This window comes from Carex rostrata, chromosome 12 (genome assembly GCF_964058835.1).
Source record: "Carex rostrata chromosome 12, lpCarRost1.2, whole genome shotgun sequence".
Taxonomy (NCBI): Eukaryota; Viridiplantae; Streptophyta; class Magnoliopsida; order Poales; family Cyperaceae; genus Carex; species Carex rostrata.
This window is the reverse complement of record NC_135929.1, coordinates 8,885,613-8,906,374: the sequence shown is the minus strand read 5'-3', so window position 1 is coordinate 8,906,374 and position 20,762 is coordinate 8,885,613. Positions and strand designations below refer to the sequence as shown.

The 20,762-nt window shown below is 36.5% G+C and overlaps 2 protein-coding genes across 4 annotated transcripts; one reads left to right on the top strand and one right to left on the bottom strand.

Annotated features, from left to right (window-relative positions):
* Positions 1 to 3,413: 3,413 nt before the first annotated feature.
* Positions 3,414 to 20,540, bottom strand: LOC144562638 (putative disease resistance protein RGA3). 3 transcript variants are annotated; one of them, XM_078311847.1, is made up of 4 exons: positions 16,704 to 20,540; positions 16,358 to 16,583; positions 14,800 to 15,038; positions 3,414 to 3,502 (listed from the first exon to the last, which is right to left on the bottom strand). In XM_078311847.1, the coding sequence occupies exon 1, from the start codon at positions 20,254 to 20,256 to the stop codon at positions 16,741 to 16,743; it is 3,516 nt and encodes a 1,171-aa protein (XP_078167973.1). In that variant the 5' UTR covers positions 20,257 to 20,540; the 3' UTR covers positions 3,414 to 3,502; positions 14,800 to 15,038; positions 16,358 to 16,583; positions 16,704 to 16,740. The 3 variants fall into 3 exon arrangements, with proteins under 3 accessions (XP_078167973.1, XP_078167975.1, XP_078167974.1); XM_078311849.1 differs by having other exon boundaries at positions 14,800 to 15,031; XM_078311848.1 differs by having other exon boundaries at positions 16,745 to 20,540.
* LOC144563596 (uncharacterized) lies at positions 8,497 to 16,550 on the top strand. The gene is made up of 2 exons (XM_078313080.1): positions 8,497 to 9,374; positions 16,443 to 16,550. The coding sequence occupies exons 1-2, from the start codon at positions 8,547 to 8,549 to the stop codon at positions 16,548 to 16,550; spliced, it is 936 nt and encodes a 311-aa protein (XP_078169206.1). The 5' UTR covers positions 8,497 to 8,546.
* Positions 20,541 to 20,762: the final 222 nt, after the last annotated feature.

Genomic DNA, 20,762 nt, shown 5'->3' with positions numbered 1-20,762 from the left:
CAAATACGCCTCCCGATTCTGGAGAGGTTTGGGAGTGCAACTAAACCTGCTAAGGATGGTTGGCAATAATCCGACTGAGGTATGGTGGGAGGCGCGACAACGCATGTCAGGAAGAGAGAAGCAACATTGGGATGTGGCCTGGGTAGCGGGCACATGGGCACTATGGAAGGAACGGAATAGGAGAACATTCTCTCAAAAGAGGATGCCAGAGTATATGTTAATAAATGAAGCGGCAATGGATGTACACAACTGGACCCTATTTGGTTAGAGTAAGAAAGATTAGAGGCTTAGACAGTAGAGAAACCTCTCTGGTTTTACTAAGGGATCTCCTTTCAATTTAATATGATGTAAATAGTAATTGTATATATAGATAGGAGACCATCATAGCAGAAGTCTAATTGGACTATGCCATGACATTGTAAACTTTTTTAATCATCAATATATTTCTTAGTGGATAACCCACTAACAATCAAAACAAAAAACAATGAAGCCCCTCAAGCCAATGAAGCGGTGAATACAAATGAAGATCTTAATATGATATGAGAATAATGTTACTAATTTGCTTAATTTAAATTAATTTTTTATTATTTTAAGTTTTTAGTTTTATTGTTAGTATAATAATAATGTCTATTCAAATTTTGTGCTACTGTGGTATATTTTTTTTAAGCTTTTAGTTTTTTTTTGAAGTTTTTAGGAATAATTGATTGTTATTTTTATGCTACTACATTATATGTATAGATTATAACGATTTAAAAACTTTTATGTGGTATGTTGGTGGATCTATTATTAAACTGACATTAAAATAAAAAAAAGTAAAAAAAATTGAAATGCTAACACGTTTGGTAGAACTGATTCTTAAAGAGAATATATAGTTCCATCTAGAGAAAGTATAAGACATGCAGTAGTAAAGATTATTTTTAAAATCAACTTATTTGCTTTATGATGTTGTACTGTTCACAAAATCAAAAGGAAAAAAAAATATTGTACTGTTCAAAATATTGTTATATGATGTTGACAAACAACAACTATAAAAAAAAACAAAATTAAACTCAATATTTAATAGAAATGAACGGGTCGTCATTTTTAGCAAAAATAATGTTTGAATTTTTAACATTAAAATGTAATACAACATTCCAAATTTCATCGTGTATATCTTTAAATTTATTCGAAGAAAATTTCTATTACAGATGTGATACTCCATTAATGTTGTGCTGCTTTATTAATTTCCTTTTTTAAATCATGGATATAATGGTCCAAATAAATGATTTCTCTCACCTCTTCGCTGTCTTGAGTCAAAATTTTGCTGTTAAAATCCTCACCCGTAGGTAAAAGGTAAGGAAGTTGGGCCAGTTCAGTTCAGTCGCCATTGGGCCTAGTTAAAATGAGAAATAACTCTAGGATACAGGTGGAATGATGTGGGACCCCTGGTAGCGATTCATATGATATCTGAAGGCTGAAGCACTGTGACTGGGGTCCGCGTTGAATAACCTATTCGCGACTGTTGAAGGCCATGGAGTTACTGAGAGAAGGGCCCCGCATTGCCAGTAGCAACTGGAGGGCATCTGGCACGCATTCCACTGATTTGGCTGCTGATCTGTTGTGTCGCTATTGATTCGTAAGATTTAGATAACCATTTTGAATGATCCGTCAGCATATAGGGAATCCATGTATGGATTCAATTAATAACTAATTTTGTTCTTTCACCTCAGACTCTTGACTAGTAAAAATTGAGTCGATTCTTGAGTTGTTTCTACAATTTGCGAATTGTTCAATGAAATTAGGTCTTTAACCTAACAATGTATGTTGTGTTGTTGTAGCTAGATTATATCAAAAACACTATTCTATTTCATTTCTAATTTTCTTGTTTTCAGTGTTTTTCTCTTTTCAAAATCCTCAAAATACATCAAAAGTTCCAAAAATTGTTAGATTGCCTCAAAATTAAAATTGGTTTGGTGGTTATTAATCGCCAGAGATCATAATTAGAGGTTCATACCAAAATGTGTATCCCCAGTTTGGTCTCGAGAAATAAATAAATTATATCATAGTTAAGCTAAATTCAAACTAAATACATTTCGTTAACAGCTTCAAAGGTTGGAGGATTCATCACACAAAACTGGTAGCTCACCTATACTAGTAGAGCTTCAATCAAGCTGAAGTTGATTTTGTGATTAAGATGGTACACTATTTGTACCAGTAAGAATCCTGAAAAACTCCATGAACAGGTACTGTGCTTTTAAGAATCATAGTTCAGTCCTTGACCAAATTTTGTTAGGGTCCCAAATGCTAATTTATGGAGGGAAAATTATATTCATTTCTGTACTACAACAACTTCGAAGATTTAATCTATTTCTTCAATATTTGCACATAATTAATAAAAAGTTAGGAAACAGATTGGCACTAACTGCTAATTTAAGTTGCAACTTCTCTTTTAGCTAGTTACCTGCTGCCAGAAAGAAGTATAAAGTGGATCAGTTTTGAATAAACATCTATATGGTAAAGATATCCAATTAAGGGCAAATATGTAATAGGAAAGGATTACCAAAATTAAAAAAAAAATCCAATGAACCGTAAATACCCTCCACAACCTTAAATTAGTAAACCACGGTACAATAACTCAACCTGCTACACCGACATGTACCACTACTGAACACAAAATGAAATAGAAAATATCAGATCAAAAGCACTTAATCTGGTGAAAACAGGTTCTTTAACAGACAAATTACACAAACTTATGTCAGTTAGACTGGTGCTTGAATTAAAACTTAGGCCCTCCACTTTGGAAATTTTGCACATTGGTCCTTTGGAATTGTAGATATCATTTTTTATCTGCAAGAAAATTAACCCAAATGCTATCTAAATTTAGTAAAAGAACAACTAGATGGTGAATCATTTTGTCTCAATAGGTCTCATATATATATATATAAGCATCAAATATCCTATTGTTCAAACAAATGTTGTACCCAGATGAAACTTCAAAATTTCATTTCCAACTTTCCTGTCATTATTTGTTTCACTATTTCACATTCAATTGTTAATTATTCAATAGACACTTTTCAAACTTTTTAAATAGCCCTCCTCCTCTTGTCCGGGCTTGTGACTGGAAATAGTGAAATTTTAATTTAAAAATAAATGTACTGAGAGACTTATAAACTGGAAACAACGAGAGAGATATGACCTCATGAATAAACCACTGTGGCAGTTATTTGCATCTCGTACATAATATTTTTGTAATTACATTTTTGCTTTGTACTTAATGCAGTGGAGCATGCAGTATTTCATCCTCTACTTCTCTTGACTTCCAAATAGAAAAAAAATAGGAAAAAATGTAATGCACATAAGAAGTCAACCACAACAAGCTATCAAACACAGGAAATAAAAGAGAGACAGGATTTTACGTGGAAACCCTTGTGGAAAAAAAACCACGGGAGCACAACACAAAATCACTATATTGAATAGTTCTTACAATACAAGAAGATAATCAAGCCAATAACACTCTCTCACACTTTCTTACAAGGGAACGACTAACAGTACCCCTATATCAGTCCCCTAAACATCCCCTGCGCTAAAAGACAAACAATTTTCGACAGGGGACCATTAACTAACTCCGACATCTAATATGGGGGTATTTATACTCTGAGTTAATAGTCAAAACGTATAGTTTTCATACCTACGAATGTATAGTATTCATACTTATTATCTATAATATTCGTCATATGTGTTTAACAAACTGGAGGGGACCAGTAACGACCAGGGGGACCGCTGACGTCTTGTGACAGTCTGGATTGGGAACCGCAACCGTCTGAAAGCGATATTTGCTAAGATTGGGGACCACTACAATGAATCTATATATTATTCATATCTAACTAAAGAAGTATTCATATATAAACAAATGAAGTATTCATACTGACGATTATGAAGTATTCATACATTTTTGAAATAATTTATACAATACAAAATTCAAAGTCAGACCCTTCTCCTTGAACACCTCTTCTAAGAAATATTCATATCTAACAACATGAATGCATATCTAACAAATGAAGTATTCATATCTAACTAATGAAGTATTCATACATGTTTGAAATAATTTATACAATTCAAAGTCAGACCCTTCTTGAACACATCTTCTAAGAAATATTCATATCTAATAACAGGAATGCATACCTAACAAATAAAGTATTCATATCTAACAAATGAAGTATTCATACATGTTTGAAATAATTTATACAATTCAACATTCAAACGTCAGATTCATATCTCTCACCGCACCTCTTCCAAGAAGTATTCACATCTAACATGAAGTATGCATATCTAATAAATGAAGTATTCATATCTAACTAATAAAATATTCATATATTCCACTGTGACAACCTTCACTGGGCTAGCATGGACCCCCTCCAATGGTGCACCATGCTCTCCTCGCCGAATCTTGACGGTGCACCACTTTCTCTGTTAGTTTGTAATAATCTAGAAGTCAATAATACGATAAGTTAATCATAAAGCTTTGTTCATGAATTGAATGTTTATTTATATATCATTTTGTTGCCTTGAGTATTATTGAAATTATGGATCATTTCGAGTTCATGACTGAAATTGTGAAACTCCATAATATAGATAATATATACTCTTAAAAGTCACTGACCAAGGTAATTAGCAGGAACACTAATTACCGCGATAAGGTTAGCATGTGGATTAAAAGATGGTTAAGTTTTACAAACCACCTGACACGAGATGTCATTTTAATCACATGGATACATGTTCTAGGAACATGGTATTTGACAGACCCCGAATGAAACATTAAATAGAATTGTGTTCGTGTCATTTATGTTTTCATTCAGTGTCAAAGTTCTACAGTATGAGGTATTTATCGTTCCCACTAAAAAATATATATGAGTAAGTGTTATCTAACGCTGTCCGTAAAAAGCAGCCATAACGGTAGCATTTCCATATATATAACTTGGCCGAGGAAGTGATAGTCTGCCAAGAATACTACTTGTCCCTCGTATCTCAATACGAGCTATAGCATCACTGGGCCCCTTGATAGAGTTAGATTATCTGCATGCGGTATAATTACAAGAGTAATTATATTTGATAATCTACTCAAGATCAAGAAAAGATACAGTTACCAAGGATGACACACATCTACCTTGAAACTGATCTGATAGCTATGAGACAGAAGAACTGACACAAGTAAATTGTTTACTGGATCGTGATATTGTACAGTACAGCATCATCTGTGTAATTGGATGGTCATGATGTGTTGCCAGATGCCACCCATGACTAACAGAAGTTAAAACAGTTTTAACTCTGTTTACCAACATAACACAGATCCTATTGGGTCACACCATATAGGAGCTACTCGGAGAATCTTACTGATTAATTATAAATTGATTATAATTAATATTAAGATGGTTATAATTAATTATACGTGATATAATTAAATTATAAATGTCATTTAGAATGACAAGCAGAAACAACGGTTAATTTATAAACGTACACGTTACGTTGTATAAAAGTTACCGAACAATAACCGAAAAGAAATATAATTGTACATGACAATTATATATATATGATTTGGAATTTTAATTGTTAATTATGGATTTGAATTATGGGTTTAAAAGCCCAAAATAATCAAAGCCTTAATTAAAATTAAAGGCCCAAAGTCAAAGCCCAAAATCAAAGCCTTTTACTATTCATGCCTTAATGGGCCAAGGGCAAAATGGTCATTTCACACCTATGCCACCTTGCATGACACCTTAGGGGTGTAGAAACATGGAGAAGAGTGTGGAAGGGTGTGGAAGGGGTATTTTGGTCTTTTCACATATTAAAGGATGAGGTGTCAAGGGCTTTTGGTAAATAGATTTGTTTTGAGGGGTATTTTGGTCTTTTGCGAACCTCCTCAAAACACTATAAATAGAGGGGTGAGGGTAGAGAGAAAATTTGCTAATTCACATGTTAATCTGATTACTTCGTTAATCGGTTTTTCCTCTCTTCCCTGATTTCGGTTATTACGAGATTCGGAAAAATATATTTTTAGATTCTGCGGTATTTCATGTTTTGCTTTATTAGTAAAACGGAATAACTTGCATTCTTAAATATATTTAAATTGTCCCTTTTTCGGTGAATAGTGTTTCTGCAGAATTCCGCGGTTTACGGTATTTCTGGCAGAAGAAATAAATCGCTCTCCGGTTAGTCCTGGTGGATAACCAATAGAGGTATCACACGTGTGATACTGCGAGTCGATTCCATCCCTGGTGAGGCTCTACTCGCTCGGTCTGCATTCCAACTGAGATTTGGAATCAAGGTATAAATTGTTATATTAATCTATTTAATTTGTAAATAGATTTAATGCTTTAGGAAATCAATTATGGAGTAGATCTGTAAATAGGATTAAACGAATCTTCTTGATTCATTTAATCCGTAGCTTAAGTTAGATGTAAAAATTTTTGTTTTACTCTTTCCGCAGCTTAAGCTAATTAAATGGGTTTGAACCGTTCCTCGAAACCCAACAGTGGTATCAGAGCTCAAGGCTCTCCCGCTGATTGATTTTCTAAAGTTATAACTTATGCAAATAAGGTGCATGTACCGCATATCGGTTTAAATTCTTACATTTGCAGCACAAGTCCAAAACCGATTAGAAATGAGATTTTCTTGGTTCGGTTTTTCCGACTAAGAAAGTTAAATTAGATTTACGCTTTCTTTATGCTTTCTTTATATTTTCGTTTTCAAAAACTTTTGATCGCGTTAAAGTTCATCGAAGAATGTGATGAAGCAATAAAGTACCTTAGTAAGAGCTGTCATTTCCACACCGTAAAAGAGATGGTTCTGTCTAGGAAAGATTGAGTCTAAGCGGTCCTGGTGACCCCAATCTTTCCTGGGAGCCCCTTTTACATGTCCTAATGGCTGGCCGAAAAGGAACTTTGTCACGTTACCAAATTGCTTTAACGCTTTTGAAATGGCAAAATTTAGTATAAATCTTTCGCCTTTTCGAAAACCTTCGGAAAATAAAGTTCATCGAAGAATGTGATGAAGCAATAAAGTACCTTAGTAAGAACTGTCATTTCCACACCGCAAAAGAGATGGTTCTGTCTAGGAAAGATTGAGTCTAAGCGGTCCTCGTGACCCCAATCTTTCCTGGGAGCCCCTTTTACATGTCCTAATGGCTGGCCGAAAAGGAACTTTGTCACGTTACCAAATTGTTTTATGGAACGAAAAGAATATCTGTTTTAAAAACATGTAAACTGTTTATATGCTTTAAACGGTATAGAATAAAGAACTGAGCATAGCTGCAAAATAAAGAATTAGGAACTGATAAATAAATATACCTGACTTGGTCCCGTATATAAGTAAATTAGATTTACTGCTTTGATATGAACTGAATAAATTAGATTTATCGCTTTCATGGAACCGTGAAAGAACGTGATGTCAAAGAAAGATTTGTGAAGGAACTCACCGTTGTCTTTCTGGCAGACGACTTTCACGTGTCCGCTAGAATGTCTAATGTCAGTTGCAAGAACTGACTGCTTAACAAAAGCTAACTATATGAAAGAGATACTGCTAAAAGAAAAGAAAGTAATGGGGATCATATTCGGTATTCTTTCTAGACTTCCTTTCCACGACTGCTTAATGAAGCATATGAAAGAGGTCTCTTTAGATACGAATAAAATCACATTAGTCGTTCTTTCTGGCACGTTAAGGATAGAAAATAATGCGATCACATTTCGTACTCTAGACTTCCTTTCCACGACTGCTTAATGAAGCATATGAAAGAGGTCGCTTAAAGATACGAATAGAATCACATTAATTATTCTTCCTGACATATCCCTTTTAGAGACTGCTGGCACTGTTAAGCATAAATACCAACCCATTAAATATTAAGTAGTATGCCCTTCCCACTCTATCCTCCTCAAACCATTGTTCATTGGTTGATGATTAAACTACTCAGTAGACATTGCCTTTTACCTTTGGTGGTCGAGGGTTATGTCCGACATATCAAACCAAATAGAGTGAGGTTACTTACCAATGATTTCCAAAACAGTTTTGGGCTTGGGGCAAAGTCTTCGTTAAATACACGTGATGTTTTAACGAAACCAAGAATCACAAAGAGGTGTGATTAGCAAGTTTGCTTACCTAAGATAACTGATAGCCATGATATGCATACACTGCCTTGGTTATTGGTGAAAATAGGGATCTTGGTCCTACTGCAAAACGGGAATAGAACAAATTTGCAGTGGGAGTTTTATTATTAGAATAAAACGTTACATGAACAAAGCTAAAATCTTTACATTTAACATTGTAGTAATATGGCTAAAGAAACATCCTTCTCTCTACGCTCCCTGCTCGAGAAACAAACACTGAAAGAGGACGGATCCAATTTCACTGATTGGTTCCGTGCTCTCACCATTGTACTAAGACGTGAAAAGAAAGAATATGTCTTAAACTCACCTGTCCCTGCTGAGCCAGGAACAAATGGCAAACCAGAGGATGTCACTAAGTACAACAAGCACAAAGAGGATGAGCTTGATGTACAAGGTCTCGTAGTAAGTATTATGGGTCCTGAATTGCAGCGCCGATTCGTGGACACCAAAACTTATGACATATGCGATCAGCTCAAGAACATGTTTCAAGAGCAAGCGCGTATCGAGAGATTTAAAGTGACAAAATCTCTACTTGGTCACAAGTTGGCCGAGGGAGGCTCTATGGGAACTCACATGCTCCGTATGACGAGCGATGTTGAGCAGCTCGAGAAGCTGAATGCTCCGATAAGCAAGGAATTTGCTACGGACATTATCCTGCACTCACTCCCTCCAAGCTTTTCGGGGTTCATCATGAACTTCCATATGCTAGGAATGGATAAGAGTCTACAAGAGCTCCAAGGGATGCTTCGGATCGCTGATGGGGACATGAAGAAAAAGTCTTCTGTTCTCATGATCCAAGCTGGTGGGAAAAAGATAAAGAAAGCCCCAAAGAAGGTGGCTCCCAAGTATCAAGGCAAAGGGAAAAAGGTTCTTAAACCGAATCCTCCCAAGATAAAGGTTGCTGCTTCCTCTGAATGCTATTACTGCAATAGCAAGGGTCATTGGAAGAGGAACTGCCTGAAGTACCTAGCGGATCTGAAGTCTGGAAAGGTTTCCAAGGCTTCAACCTCAGGTATTTTTGTTATTGAAGTTAACGTTGCTACCTCTATAAATGATTGGGTATTGGATACTGGATCATGTGCTCATATTTGTTCAAATATGCAGGTACTAAAGAATAGAAGGAAGCTACGTAACAAGGAGATACAACTCCAAGTTGGAAACGGAGCACGAGTTGCAGCCGTAACAGCTGGTAGTATAGAGTTGTATTTGCCCAGCGGGCTTGTAATGGAATTAGAAAATGTATATTTTGTTCCTAGCATTTCCAGAAACATCATTTCAATCTCATGTTTAGAGATGAATGGTTTCTCTTTTGTGATAAAGGACAATAGATGTTCTATATACAAAGATGAATTATATTATGGATCTTCTTATATGATGAATGATCTTTATATACTGGAAATGAATAAACCCGTGTTTAACATAAATAACAAACGACTCAAAGCATCACATGAAAGCACGACTTACATGTAGCATTGTCGCCTTGGTCATATAAATGAGAAACGCATCAAGAAGTTACATAAAAATGGACTTCTTGGTAAATTTGATCTGGAATCAATTGACACATGCGAATCTTGTATACGAGGTAAAATGACCAAAGCGCCTTTCTCCAAAAAGGGCGAAAGGGCAAGTGACTTGTTAAGTCTTATACACACGGATGTATGTGGACCTATGAGTACTTGCACAAGAAATGGTTTTTCTTACTTTATCACGTTTACTGATGATTACAGTAGATACGGTTATGTCTACTTGATGAGACATAAGTCTGAATCCTTTGACAAGTTCAAAGAATTCAAGACTGAAGTAGAAAATCAATTGAACAAAAGTATTAAGGCTCTGCGTTCTGACCGTGGAGGCGAATACTTGAGTTTTGAGTTTAAAGAATACTTAAAGGAATGTGGGATAGTCTCACAGCTCACACCTCCAGGGACACCACAATGGAATGGTGTTTCTGAGAGACGGAATCGAACTCTACTAGATATGGTTCGATCCATGATGAGTGAAGCCACTCTGCCGAAATCCTTCTGGGGGCACGCACTAGAAACTGCTGCACGAACAATAAACATGGTTCCATCCAAGTCAGTAGAAAAGACTCCATACGAGTTATGGTTTGGGAAAATCCCAAATATGTCTTATCTTAAAATATGGGGTTGTGAAGTATTTGTCAAACGTCCGACGTCTGGCAAACTTGATCCCAAAGCTGACAAATGCTTTTTCGTAGGGTATCCTAAGGAAACGAAAGGATATTACTTCTATTACCAATCCGAGAACAAAATAGTTGTTGCTCGTCATGGTATATTTTTGGAGAACGAGTTTCTCGCAAAAGGAAGTAGTGGGAGTAATGTAATACTTGAAGAAATTCAAGATACATCACATAATACAATATCTGAACCAGATCAGATTAACCCACCTCTTGATACTTCAGCTGATGAGCATCTGGAAGTTCCAAATCCACAAGTAGCTGTGGATGAGGTTCTAGTCCCGAGCTCAAGTACTTCAACGCAAGTTGAAGTAGAACTGGATCCGCAGACAGTTGTGGATCAAGTTCAACAGCCCGAAGAACGAGTACTACGTAGGTCAACAAGAGTAGTCCATGCACCTGAAAGGTACTTGGGACTGCACGAGATCTCAGCCTATGACACTGAAGATCCTTTGACCTATGCGGAAGCAATGGATAGGCCCGACTCTGATAAATGGCTGGAGGCCATGAGATCCGAAATACAGTCCATGTATGACAACACGGTCTGGAACCTAGTTGTACCACCTGATGGGATAAAACCCACAGCTAACAAGTGGGTTTTCAAAATGAAAACAGACATGGATGGTAAGATGACTGTATACAAAGCACGGCTAGTAGCGAAAGGTTTCAAACAGATTCTCGGTGTAGATTATGATGAAACTTTTTCGCCCGTGGCTATGTTTAAGTCAATTCGGATACTCCTAGCAATTGCCGCATTTCATGATTATGAAATATGGCAAATGGATGTCAAAACCGCCTTCTTAAATGGAAATTTAGAAGAGGATGTGTATATGACACAGCCTGAGGGTTTTGAGGATTCAAAGAATGCTGGGAAGGTGTGCAAACTTCTTAAATCCATTTATGGACTGAAGCAAGCACCACGGAGTTGGAATCTTCGATTTGACGAAGAAGTCAAAAAGCTTGACTTCGTCAGATGCGAAGAAGAACCATGTGTATACAGAAAGACTAGTGGGAGTGCCATCGCTTTTCTTATCCTATATGTAGATGACATACTACTAATGGGAAATGATATTCCTCTTTTGCAACAAGCCAAGTCTTCGTTGAAGAAAGTCTTTTCAATGAAAGACTTGGGCGAGACTGTCTATATACTAGGCATAAAGATCTATCGAGATAGATCAAATAGACTTATAGGTTTAAGTCAAAGCACGTACATTGACAAAGTGCTGAATCGGTTCAGCATGCATGATTCTAAGAGAGGATTCCTGCCAATGTCTCATAGTGTTCAGCTAAGCAAGACCCAGTGTCCTTCGACAACTGATGAGCGAAGCATTATGAGTAGAGTACCATACGCTTCGGCTATTGGCTCTATCATGTACGCCATGTTGTGCACTCGCCCTGATGTCTCGTACGCTTTGAGTGTGACGAGTAGATATCAGGCTAATCCAGGCAAAGAGCACTGGATTGCTGCAAAGAATATCCTTAAGTACTTGAGAAGAACTAAGGATATGTTTCTCGTCTACGGTGGTGATTCCGAGCTTGTGATTAATGGTTACACTGACGCCAGTTTCCAAACTGACCATGATGACTCGAGATCACAGTCTGGGTATGTGTTCATACTCAACGGTGGTGCTGTGAGCTGGAAGAGTTCAAAACAAGAGACTACAGCAGACTCAACCACCGAAGCAGAGTACATAGTTGCATCCGAGGCAGCTAAAGAAGGTTTCTGGATCAAGAAGTTCCTTAGCGAACTTGGAGTGGTTCCCAGTGTTCAAGGCCCTGTGGACCTCTACTGTGACAACAATGGAGCTATAGCTCAGGCCAAAGAACCGAGATCGCACTCAAAATCCAAGCATGTTCTACGGCGTTTTCACTTGATACGAGAGATCGTAAATAGAGGTGATGTAAAGATATGTAGAGTTGACACAGTCAGCAACACAGCTGATCCACTCACGAAACCTCTTCCTCAAGCCAAGCACCAGATGCATATTGCCTCTATGGGTCTGAGACACATAGGAGACTGGCTATGAGTTTTTTCTTTAGATCTGCGAGATTTTTAGAAATACTAGAGATTTGTATAAGTAGAGCCTACGATGATTGGCTCCTAGCTTAAGTGGGAGATTGTTAGTTTGTAATAATCTAGAAGTCAATAATACGATAAGTTAATCACAAAGCTTTGTTCATGAATTGAATGTTTATTTATATATCATTTTGTTGCCTTGAGTATTATTGAAATTATGGATCATTTCGAGTTCATGACTGAAATTGTGAAACTCCATAATATAGATAATATATACTCTTAAAAGTCACTGACCAAGGTAATTAACAGGAACACTAATTACCGCGATAAGGTTAGCATGTGGATTAAAAGATGGTTAAGTTTTACAAACCACCTGACACGAGATGTCATTTTAATCACATGGATACATGTTCTAGGAACATGGTATTTGACAGACCCCGAATGAAACATTAAATAGAATTGTGTTCGTGTCATTTATGTTTTCATTCAGTGTCAAAGTTCTACAGTATGAGGTATTTATCGTTCCCACTAAAAAATATATATGAGTAAGTGTTATCTAACGCTGTCCGTAAAAAGCAGCCATAACGGTAGCATTTCCATATATATAACTTAGCCGAGGAAGTGATAGTCTGCCAAGAATACTACTTGTCCCTCGTATCTCAATACGAGCTATAGCATCACTGGGCCCCTTGATAGAGTTAGATTATCTGCATGCGGTATAATTACAAGAGTAATTATATTTGATAATCTACTCAAGATCAAGAAAAGATACAGTTACCAAGGATGACACACATCTACCTTGAAACTGATCTGATAGCTATGAGACAGAAGAACTGACACAAGTAAATTGTTTACTGGATCGTGATATTGTACAGTACAGCATCATCTGTGTAATTGGATGGTCATGATGTGTTGCCAGATGCCACCCATGACTAACAGAAGTTAAAACAGTTTTAACTCTGTTTACCAACATAACACAGATCCTATTGGGTCACACCATATAGGAGCTACTCGGAGAATCTTACTGATTAATTATAAATTGATTATAATTAATATTAAGATGGTTATAATTAATTATACGTGATATAATTAAATTATAAATGTCATTTAGAATGACAAGCAGAAACAACGGTTAATTTATAAACGTACACGTTACGTTGTATAAAAGTTACCGAACAATAACCGAAAAGAAATATAATTGTACATGACAATTATATATATATGATTTGGAATTTTAATTGTTAATTATGGATTTGAATTATGGGTTTAAAAGCCCAAAATAATCAAAGCCTTAATTAAAATTAAAGGCCCAAAGTCAAAGCCCAAAATCAAAGCCTTTTACTATTCATGCCTTAATGGGCCAAGGGCAAAATGGTCATTTCACACCTATGCCACCTTGCATGACACCTTAGGGGTGTAGAAACATGGAGAAGAGTGTGGAAGGGTGTGGAAGGGGTATTTTGGTCTTTTCACATATTAAAGGATGAGGTGTCAAGGGCTTTTGGTAAATAGATTTGTTTTGAGGGATATTTTGGTCTTTTGCGAACCTCCTCAAAACACTATAAATAGAGGGGTGAGGGTAGAGAGAAAATTTGATAATTCACATGTTAATCTGATTACTTCGTTAATCGGTTTTTCCTCTCTTCCCTGATTTCGGTTATTACGAGATTCGGAAAAATATATTTTTAGATTCTGCGGTATTTCATGTTTTGCTTTATTAGTAAAACGGAATAACTTGCATTCTTAAATATATTTAAATTGTCCCTTTTTCGGTGAATAGTGTTTCTGCAGAATTCCGCGGTTTAGGGTATTTCTGGCAGAAGAAATAAATCGCTCTCCGGTTAGTCCTGGTGGATAACCAATAGAGGTATCACACGTGTGATACTGCGAGTCGATTCCATCCCTGGTGAGGCTCTACTCGCTCGGTCTGCATTCCAACTGAGATTTGGAATCAAGGTATAAATTGTTATATTAATCTATTTAATTTGTAAATAGATTTAATGCTTTAGGAAATCAATTATGGAGTAGATCTGTAAATAGGATTAAACGAATCTTCTTGATTCATTTAATCCGTAGCTTAAGTTAGATGTAAAATTTTTTGTTTTACTCTTTCCGCAGCTTAAGCTAATTAAATGGATTTGAACCGTTCCTCGAAACCCAACACTCTCCTCGTCGGATCTTGACGGTGCATCACGCTCTCCTCATCGGATCTCGACGGTGCACCACGCTCTCCTCGTCGGATCTCGACTGTGCACCATGTCGAGAAAGAGACTTGGAGAAGGAAGCTGCGAAGAAGGAAAATTTGAAGTTCAGCGAGTTCAGCAAGTTCAGCGGGGGATTTCCAATTATAGTTAACGAGGGACCACTAATGATTGCATTAATTAACTACCATAAACCGTTAATCAAGGGGGGGACAGATAGGGGACTGGAAAGGGGGATGAAATCATTACCCTTCTTACAATATCTTACACTAATATAAGATTGCCTAGTGTATTTCGATGGAATTGAAATAAGAGAGAAAAATCCTAGAAAAAACTTGCAGAAAAGGCTTCTTTCTTCTAACAGAGAGACCTGGCTTCTATCTTTTTCTCTCTTCAACTTCCTTTTCTATTCGAAAATGTTATTTCCATGAAAAAGCTAATGGTCCAAAGCCCATTTCTTTCGGCTTCACGATATTCAACACTGAAACCTGAATAAATTTGTCATGTCTCTGAATAAATTTGTTGTGAGCAATTGAAAAATGATAGAGCACATAAATTCCGGTAATGATTTAACTGTCTTAGATATCCTTAATCAAGTGCCATATAATTTTTCTGAAACAGAAATTGGTCTACTCAATAAAAAATAAATAAACAAAAGCCAAGAAAACTTATACAACACCACGAAATTAAGCTAAATTCGAAAAAAATACATTTCGTTATACCAGTAGAGGGTTAATAAAGCTGCAATTGAGTTTGTGATTGTGTTGGTACAACATATGTACCAATAAGAATCCTGACTAGGCTCCCTGAACAGGTACAACACTTCTAAGATTTAATGTTCATTATTGTGTTTTGCTGAGCAAAATTATATGGAGAGAGCATTATATCATTGTCGACAATGCAAGTTTTAAGTTGTGAACTACAAAAAAAAGCTTGGGAGATTTAATCTAGCTCTTCAAGATTTGCACTTAATGAAAATATTAGAAAATAAAAATATTAGGAAAAAAGATGTGGAACAGTTGTGTCAACTTAAAAATCTGTCATAGGAAAAAACTACCAAAACAAAACAAAAACTACGAACCATAATTATATGATTTTTAATAGAAGATACCCAATTAAAGAGTTAATATTCTAGTTTTGGTGCAAAATGCTTTAGAATTTATTGTTGTTCTATTCACCAAAAAGAATTTACTAAAGTTTAAAATTATTAAACCAGTTACAGTAATTCAAGCTTGTACACCCACATGAACCACTACTGATTACCTTAAACAAAAAGAACTGGCTATTGAACAAACCAATTTCACAAACTGTCAGAGTGGTGCTTGAATTAAACCTGAGGCCCTTCCCTCCCCTTTGTAAAATTTTCTCTTTGGCCCTTTGAAATTGCAACTACTATTTTTTATTTTCAAGAAATTCTACTCAAATGCTATCTAAATTGAATAAAAAAAATTAAAAATAGCAACTAGATGTTGCATTATTTTGTCTCAATAGGACTTGTATAAGTATGAATTATCCCATTGTTCAAACAAATATTGTACCCATAAGAAACTTCAAATTTGCCATTTGCAACATAAATTATTCGACTGTATTTAACTATGTTGTGAAATTTTTGGTTTCACATTTGAACGTCCAATAGTTTTTATTCAAGTCAAAACATTGCAAAACTTTTAATAACACTCCCCTTGTCCGGGCTTGGGACCGGCGACATCATTTAGATATAGGCAGAGTTAAAAGTTTGAACATGAAATTAAATTTTTTTAAAAATGTAAAGAGAAACTAGTAAATTGGAAACAAGGAGAGATTATACCTTCATGAATAAACCATAGTGGCAGTTTTTTGTGTCTTGTACAAGGTAGTTATGTAATTATATTTTTGAATTGTGCATAATATAGTGGAGCTTGCATGAATCATCCTCTACTCCTTTAGACTTCCCCACCTATACATTAGCAAGGTGTCACTTGTTGCCTGTTGGTGGAGCCAATATGCTTGTCTCCGCATGAGTCATTGGTAAGATTAAGTTATAGAAAGATCAACTGTTGCAAATGAGAAAGCCTAATCAATTGTGAGATCATTGTAAGAATTCGGAAGTTGGAAAAACATAGACCATGAAATAAGCATTAAAGTATGCATAATAAAATTATAATGATGCTTACAAAGATGGTTAAAAAAGAGTCAGGTAGCTTAGCCCACTTACAAATTCCGCTTAGCCAACAGACAGGAATTAATGCATTTATCTTTCACAAAAGCAGGCAAATCGCTGATATCCCCATTACAACGACATTTGTGAATGTGAATTTTTCTTAGGGCAGTTAGCATCTCCATTCTACAAGGCAATGACCGTAGCGAGCTTGCATCTTCGATGGTCAAACTCTTGAGGGTACTACTATTTTGTAACAGCCATTGCTCGGGCAGGGCCTCCATCCCTGAACACTTGTCAACTCGCAGTTCACTAACAAATCTGAGGCATCTAAGTGGGCCAATAAGAAGGAGACAGAGTTGATCAATGTTCAGATGACTGATCTTTAAAGAGACCATGTTGTTTGCTAGGTTGACAATATGTGTTTGTTGCATAGATGAAATTTCAATGAGCTTGTCACACCCATGGATTATCAGGGCACTGAGCGATGCAAATGCATTTTCAGAGGAAGGGATACAAGTAATATTTGCACTGTTTTTAATATGAAGTATAGCAAGTGTGGAGAGCTGTGATGCTGACTCTAGCAATGGCACATCAAGTTCGCCACAGTTTCCCATTTCAAGAGATTCTAGTTTCGCAAGCAGGGAAATGCTTTGGTTATCAACAATGACCATATTTGGGATTCCCATTATAACTAAGTGTTTTAGTGACACAAAGTTCCCAAATGCACCAGTTGGTAGCTGAACCAGATTCAAACAGTCTTCAATGGTTAGTTCCTCAAGAGCTTCTAAATCTAGGTTTTGTTGCAGCATAAATCCATTCAATGCTATTAATTTGGGACATTTGGTAATATCTACTTCTTTAAGCGATGATTTCATAAATGATGGTGCTGGAGCTGTAATGCTAGAACCATGGTGCATATTTGGAAGGGAATTGAGTCCCACATTATCTACGTGAAAGCTGAAAAGAGAAAAAGGAATGGCCGGAATTTTGGCCAGGTTTGGCATGTTGCGGAAATATAGCCATTTCAAAGATGGAAAAGTACAATCACCTGTGCTATCACATGAATAGTCCACTTCTTTCACTTCATCCATTTCTTTAAGAAAAAGTTTTTTCAGATATGGCATTTGCCCAAGAAAAGGTAGTTCTTCCCAAAGAGTACACCCTTCAAGTTCGAGGGATGATAGGAGTTGATGAGATGAACCCCTCATCCAATTTGGAGATCTGTAGCCTGTATAATAATTAATGGTCAATTCCTTGAGATTTCCATTGGGTTGGAGGTTATCAATGACTTGCTCAAGGTCATCAGAATTGCTCCCTTTAGTCCAATTCAGGGATAGTGAAATAAGACTTTCCTTTTTAGATAGGTTGGCATTCGTAGCTTCAACTGGATTCCCTACATTCTCTAGATTATGAATAGAAAGGCTTCGAAGATTGTTTAGCATATGTAGTTCATCTATATGGTGACCACTCTCCTGTCCAACAAAAAAATCTAACTCTTGTAGAGAGGTCAACTTGTGTACTCTGTGAATGGTTTTCTTCAATGTATTGGGAAGTTCAATATAGCGTAGGCTAACAAGATTGGTTATTCCAGTTGTTTCAACACCCTCATAATTTGGAAATAAAGCAACGGGCATTTCTAGCACTTGTAGATGGTAAAGCTTATTAATTGAATTAGGTAGCAAATATCTAAATGGTTGCCACAAACTATAGTGGGCGACCTTTAGAAAGCGAAGATGCATCAAACTACCAATCTCCTCCGGCAGTTCACATGCACAACCTTTTCCTTGTATGACCAATAAACGCAAAGTTTCCTTCAGTAAACCATTTGGGGGAACAAATCGATCTCGTTTCTCGCAATATTCATATGTTATCACCAAGGTGCGTAAATTCTTAAGATTGAATATCCTTTCGATTTTACTTTCATGAACAGACACATGTTGTTCACTACAAGGTATAACATCAGGTTGGCCATTAGGTTCTACTCTACAACATTCTCCTTTTGATACATTTTGGGCCAGATCATGCATCAAATCATGCATAACATAGTGGCCAAACCATTGTTCAAAGAAAGATTTCCTACAAAGATGATTGAAGTATTCTTCTCCGATATCTTCTGGCCTTTCTTCTCCATGTAACTCTTGGCGTATGAATCCAGATGCCATCCACATTTTGATCAACTCATCTTTCTTGAATTGATAATCCTGAGGAAATATGCAGCAAAATCTAAAGCATTCTTGCAAATGTGCTGGTAGATAATAATAGCTCAATTTCAGCACATCTGCCACATCCTTAGCTTGCTCTAAGTTGATCAACGAATCATGGTTCAAAATTCTTTTCCAGTAACGGAAATCCATGCTTGAATTCAGCAAGCTTCCAATCACCTTTGCTGCTAGGGGGCTACCTCGGAGTTTCTTTACAATATCATTTCCGATCTTTTGTAAATCTTTATGATTATCAAGATTATAACCGGAAAATGCGTACTTATTCAACAGTTCTAACAACTCTTGCTCTTTCAAACCTTCTAATAGTAGATTTTCTCGTTCCACGTTTAGCACACGAGCAAACATGTCAGCCACTGATTTCATCCTAGTGGTGAGTAAAATTTTACTTCCCTGCTGTGCATATTCCAAGGGCACAATCAATTTCTCCCAATCACACAATTTATCATCATTCCAAACATCATCTAGAATTAGAAAAAATTTCTTTGAAATAATCTTTTTTATCAATCTTTTTTGTAGGCCACCTAATGATTCATTATTATGGGTTATCTCACCTAGGTCTTCGAGGATTTTTCTTGTTATGTCTTCAATACTAAAGCTTGTTGAAACACAAACCCAAATTGTTTTGTCAAAATGGTTCTCTTTGCTAATCTCATCAAAGATTAACTGTGCAAGAGTGGTTTTCCCTAATCCACCCACCCCCACAATACAAAAGGCAAAGATATTCCCATGAGATGCTGGTTTCTTTAACCATTCAATTATCATGGCCTTCTCTGTCTGACGGCCGAACACTTTGTTTTTGGTTAAAAAGGAAGTAGTCTCCCGACTAGAATTGTAAAAACTGTTATCATTTGGATTTGCATGGCCATGAACATCTAGTGCAGTAGCAAATTGGAAGAAATGGCCAATATCGGCAATAGCCAGATCTAACATTTGCACAGCCTCCCTCAACCTCTTCAATGTATCTTCACTAATTGTAGAACCAGTAAATTTTCTCTTCATTGAATTACCAATTATTGAAGAGGAAGATCCACTCACCTGGTCTCGAGCTTTCACCATGTCTTCCAGATCTCGGTATTTGAGTTCATCAAGCACATCTTCAGCTGCAAAGAAAGCTTCTTTGAATTGCTCTAGCCAAGCATTCACCCCCGAATTCGGGTGCTTCAATTTTAGCACCTCGCCAACACCCATGACAGCTGTAATCTTGGGAAGAGCTGCTTTCACCCTACGTAGCTCGGATTTAGTATCAGCTGGCAGCATATGCTCGCCCATGTAGGAAGAAGCCGTGTCGACTAGTTTGCTAATGATTGCAGACCCGAACCATTCACCAACGGTTGAAAGAACCATCTCGATGGAGATTTTCTTCTTGTAACTATCTTTTTTTGTTAGAACTTGGAAGAGGCTGCCAAGCTTTCTTCTTGTAACTCTTTTTTTTTTTTTTTCTAGGTAGAAGGGTTGTTGTGTACAGAACTAGAAAAAATATATTAATGTAGTAGGTTTTCGAGTGAAAGATGAATTGAGAGATTGAGATTCCAAGAAGAAAAAAGATCGGGTAATTAATACCGTTACCAAAATAATGAGAGAGAGAGAGATTGAGATCTGAGAAACAGAGTGAAGACCGTAAAGATAGTTGTGTACAGAAAAAGGAAAAAAAAACACTAACAATTTGTAGTAGATTGTTGAATGAAAGATAAATTCAGAAATTGAAGTTTCAAGAGAACAAAAATGGGCTAACAAAGGAAGGAAGTGAGATTGAGCTATGAGAAAGAAAGAGAGTGAAAGACAGTAAAGGAAGCGAAAGAGATGAAGAAGCATTCAATTCAAGCAACATTAATTATTGGCGATCAGAATAT

Excerpts from the sequence above, each read along its gene's own strand:
- LOC144563596 (XM_078313080.1), top strand. The coding sequence starts at position 8,547 with ATGGGTCCTGAATTGCAGCGCCGATTCGTGGACACCAAAACTTATGAC. Across the intron at positions 9,375-16,442 it reads TTGTAATGGAATTAGAAAAT|TGGAGCTTGCATGAATCATC; the intron begins GTATATTTTGTT and ends TGCATAATATAG.
- LOC144562638 (XM_078311847.1), bottom strand. The coding sequence starts at position 20,256 with ATGGTTCTTTCAACCGTTGGTGAATGGTTCGGGTCTGCAATCATTAGC.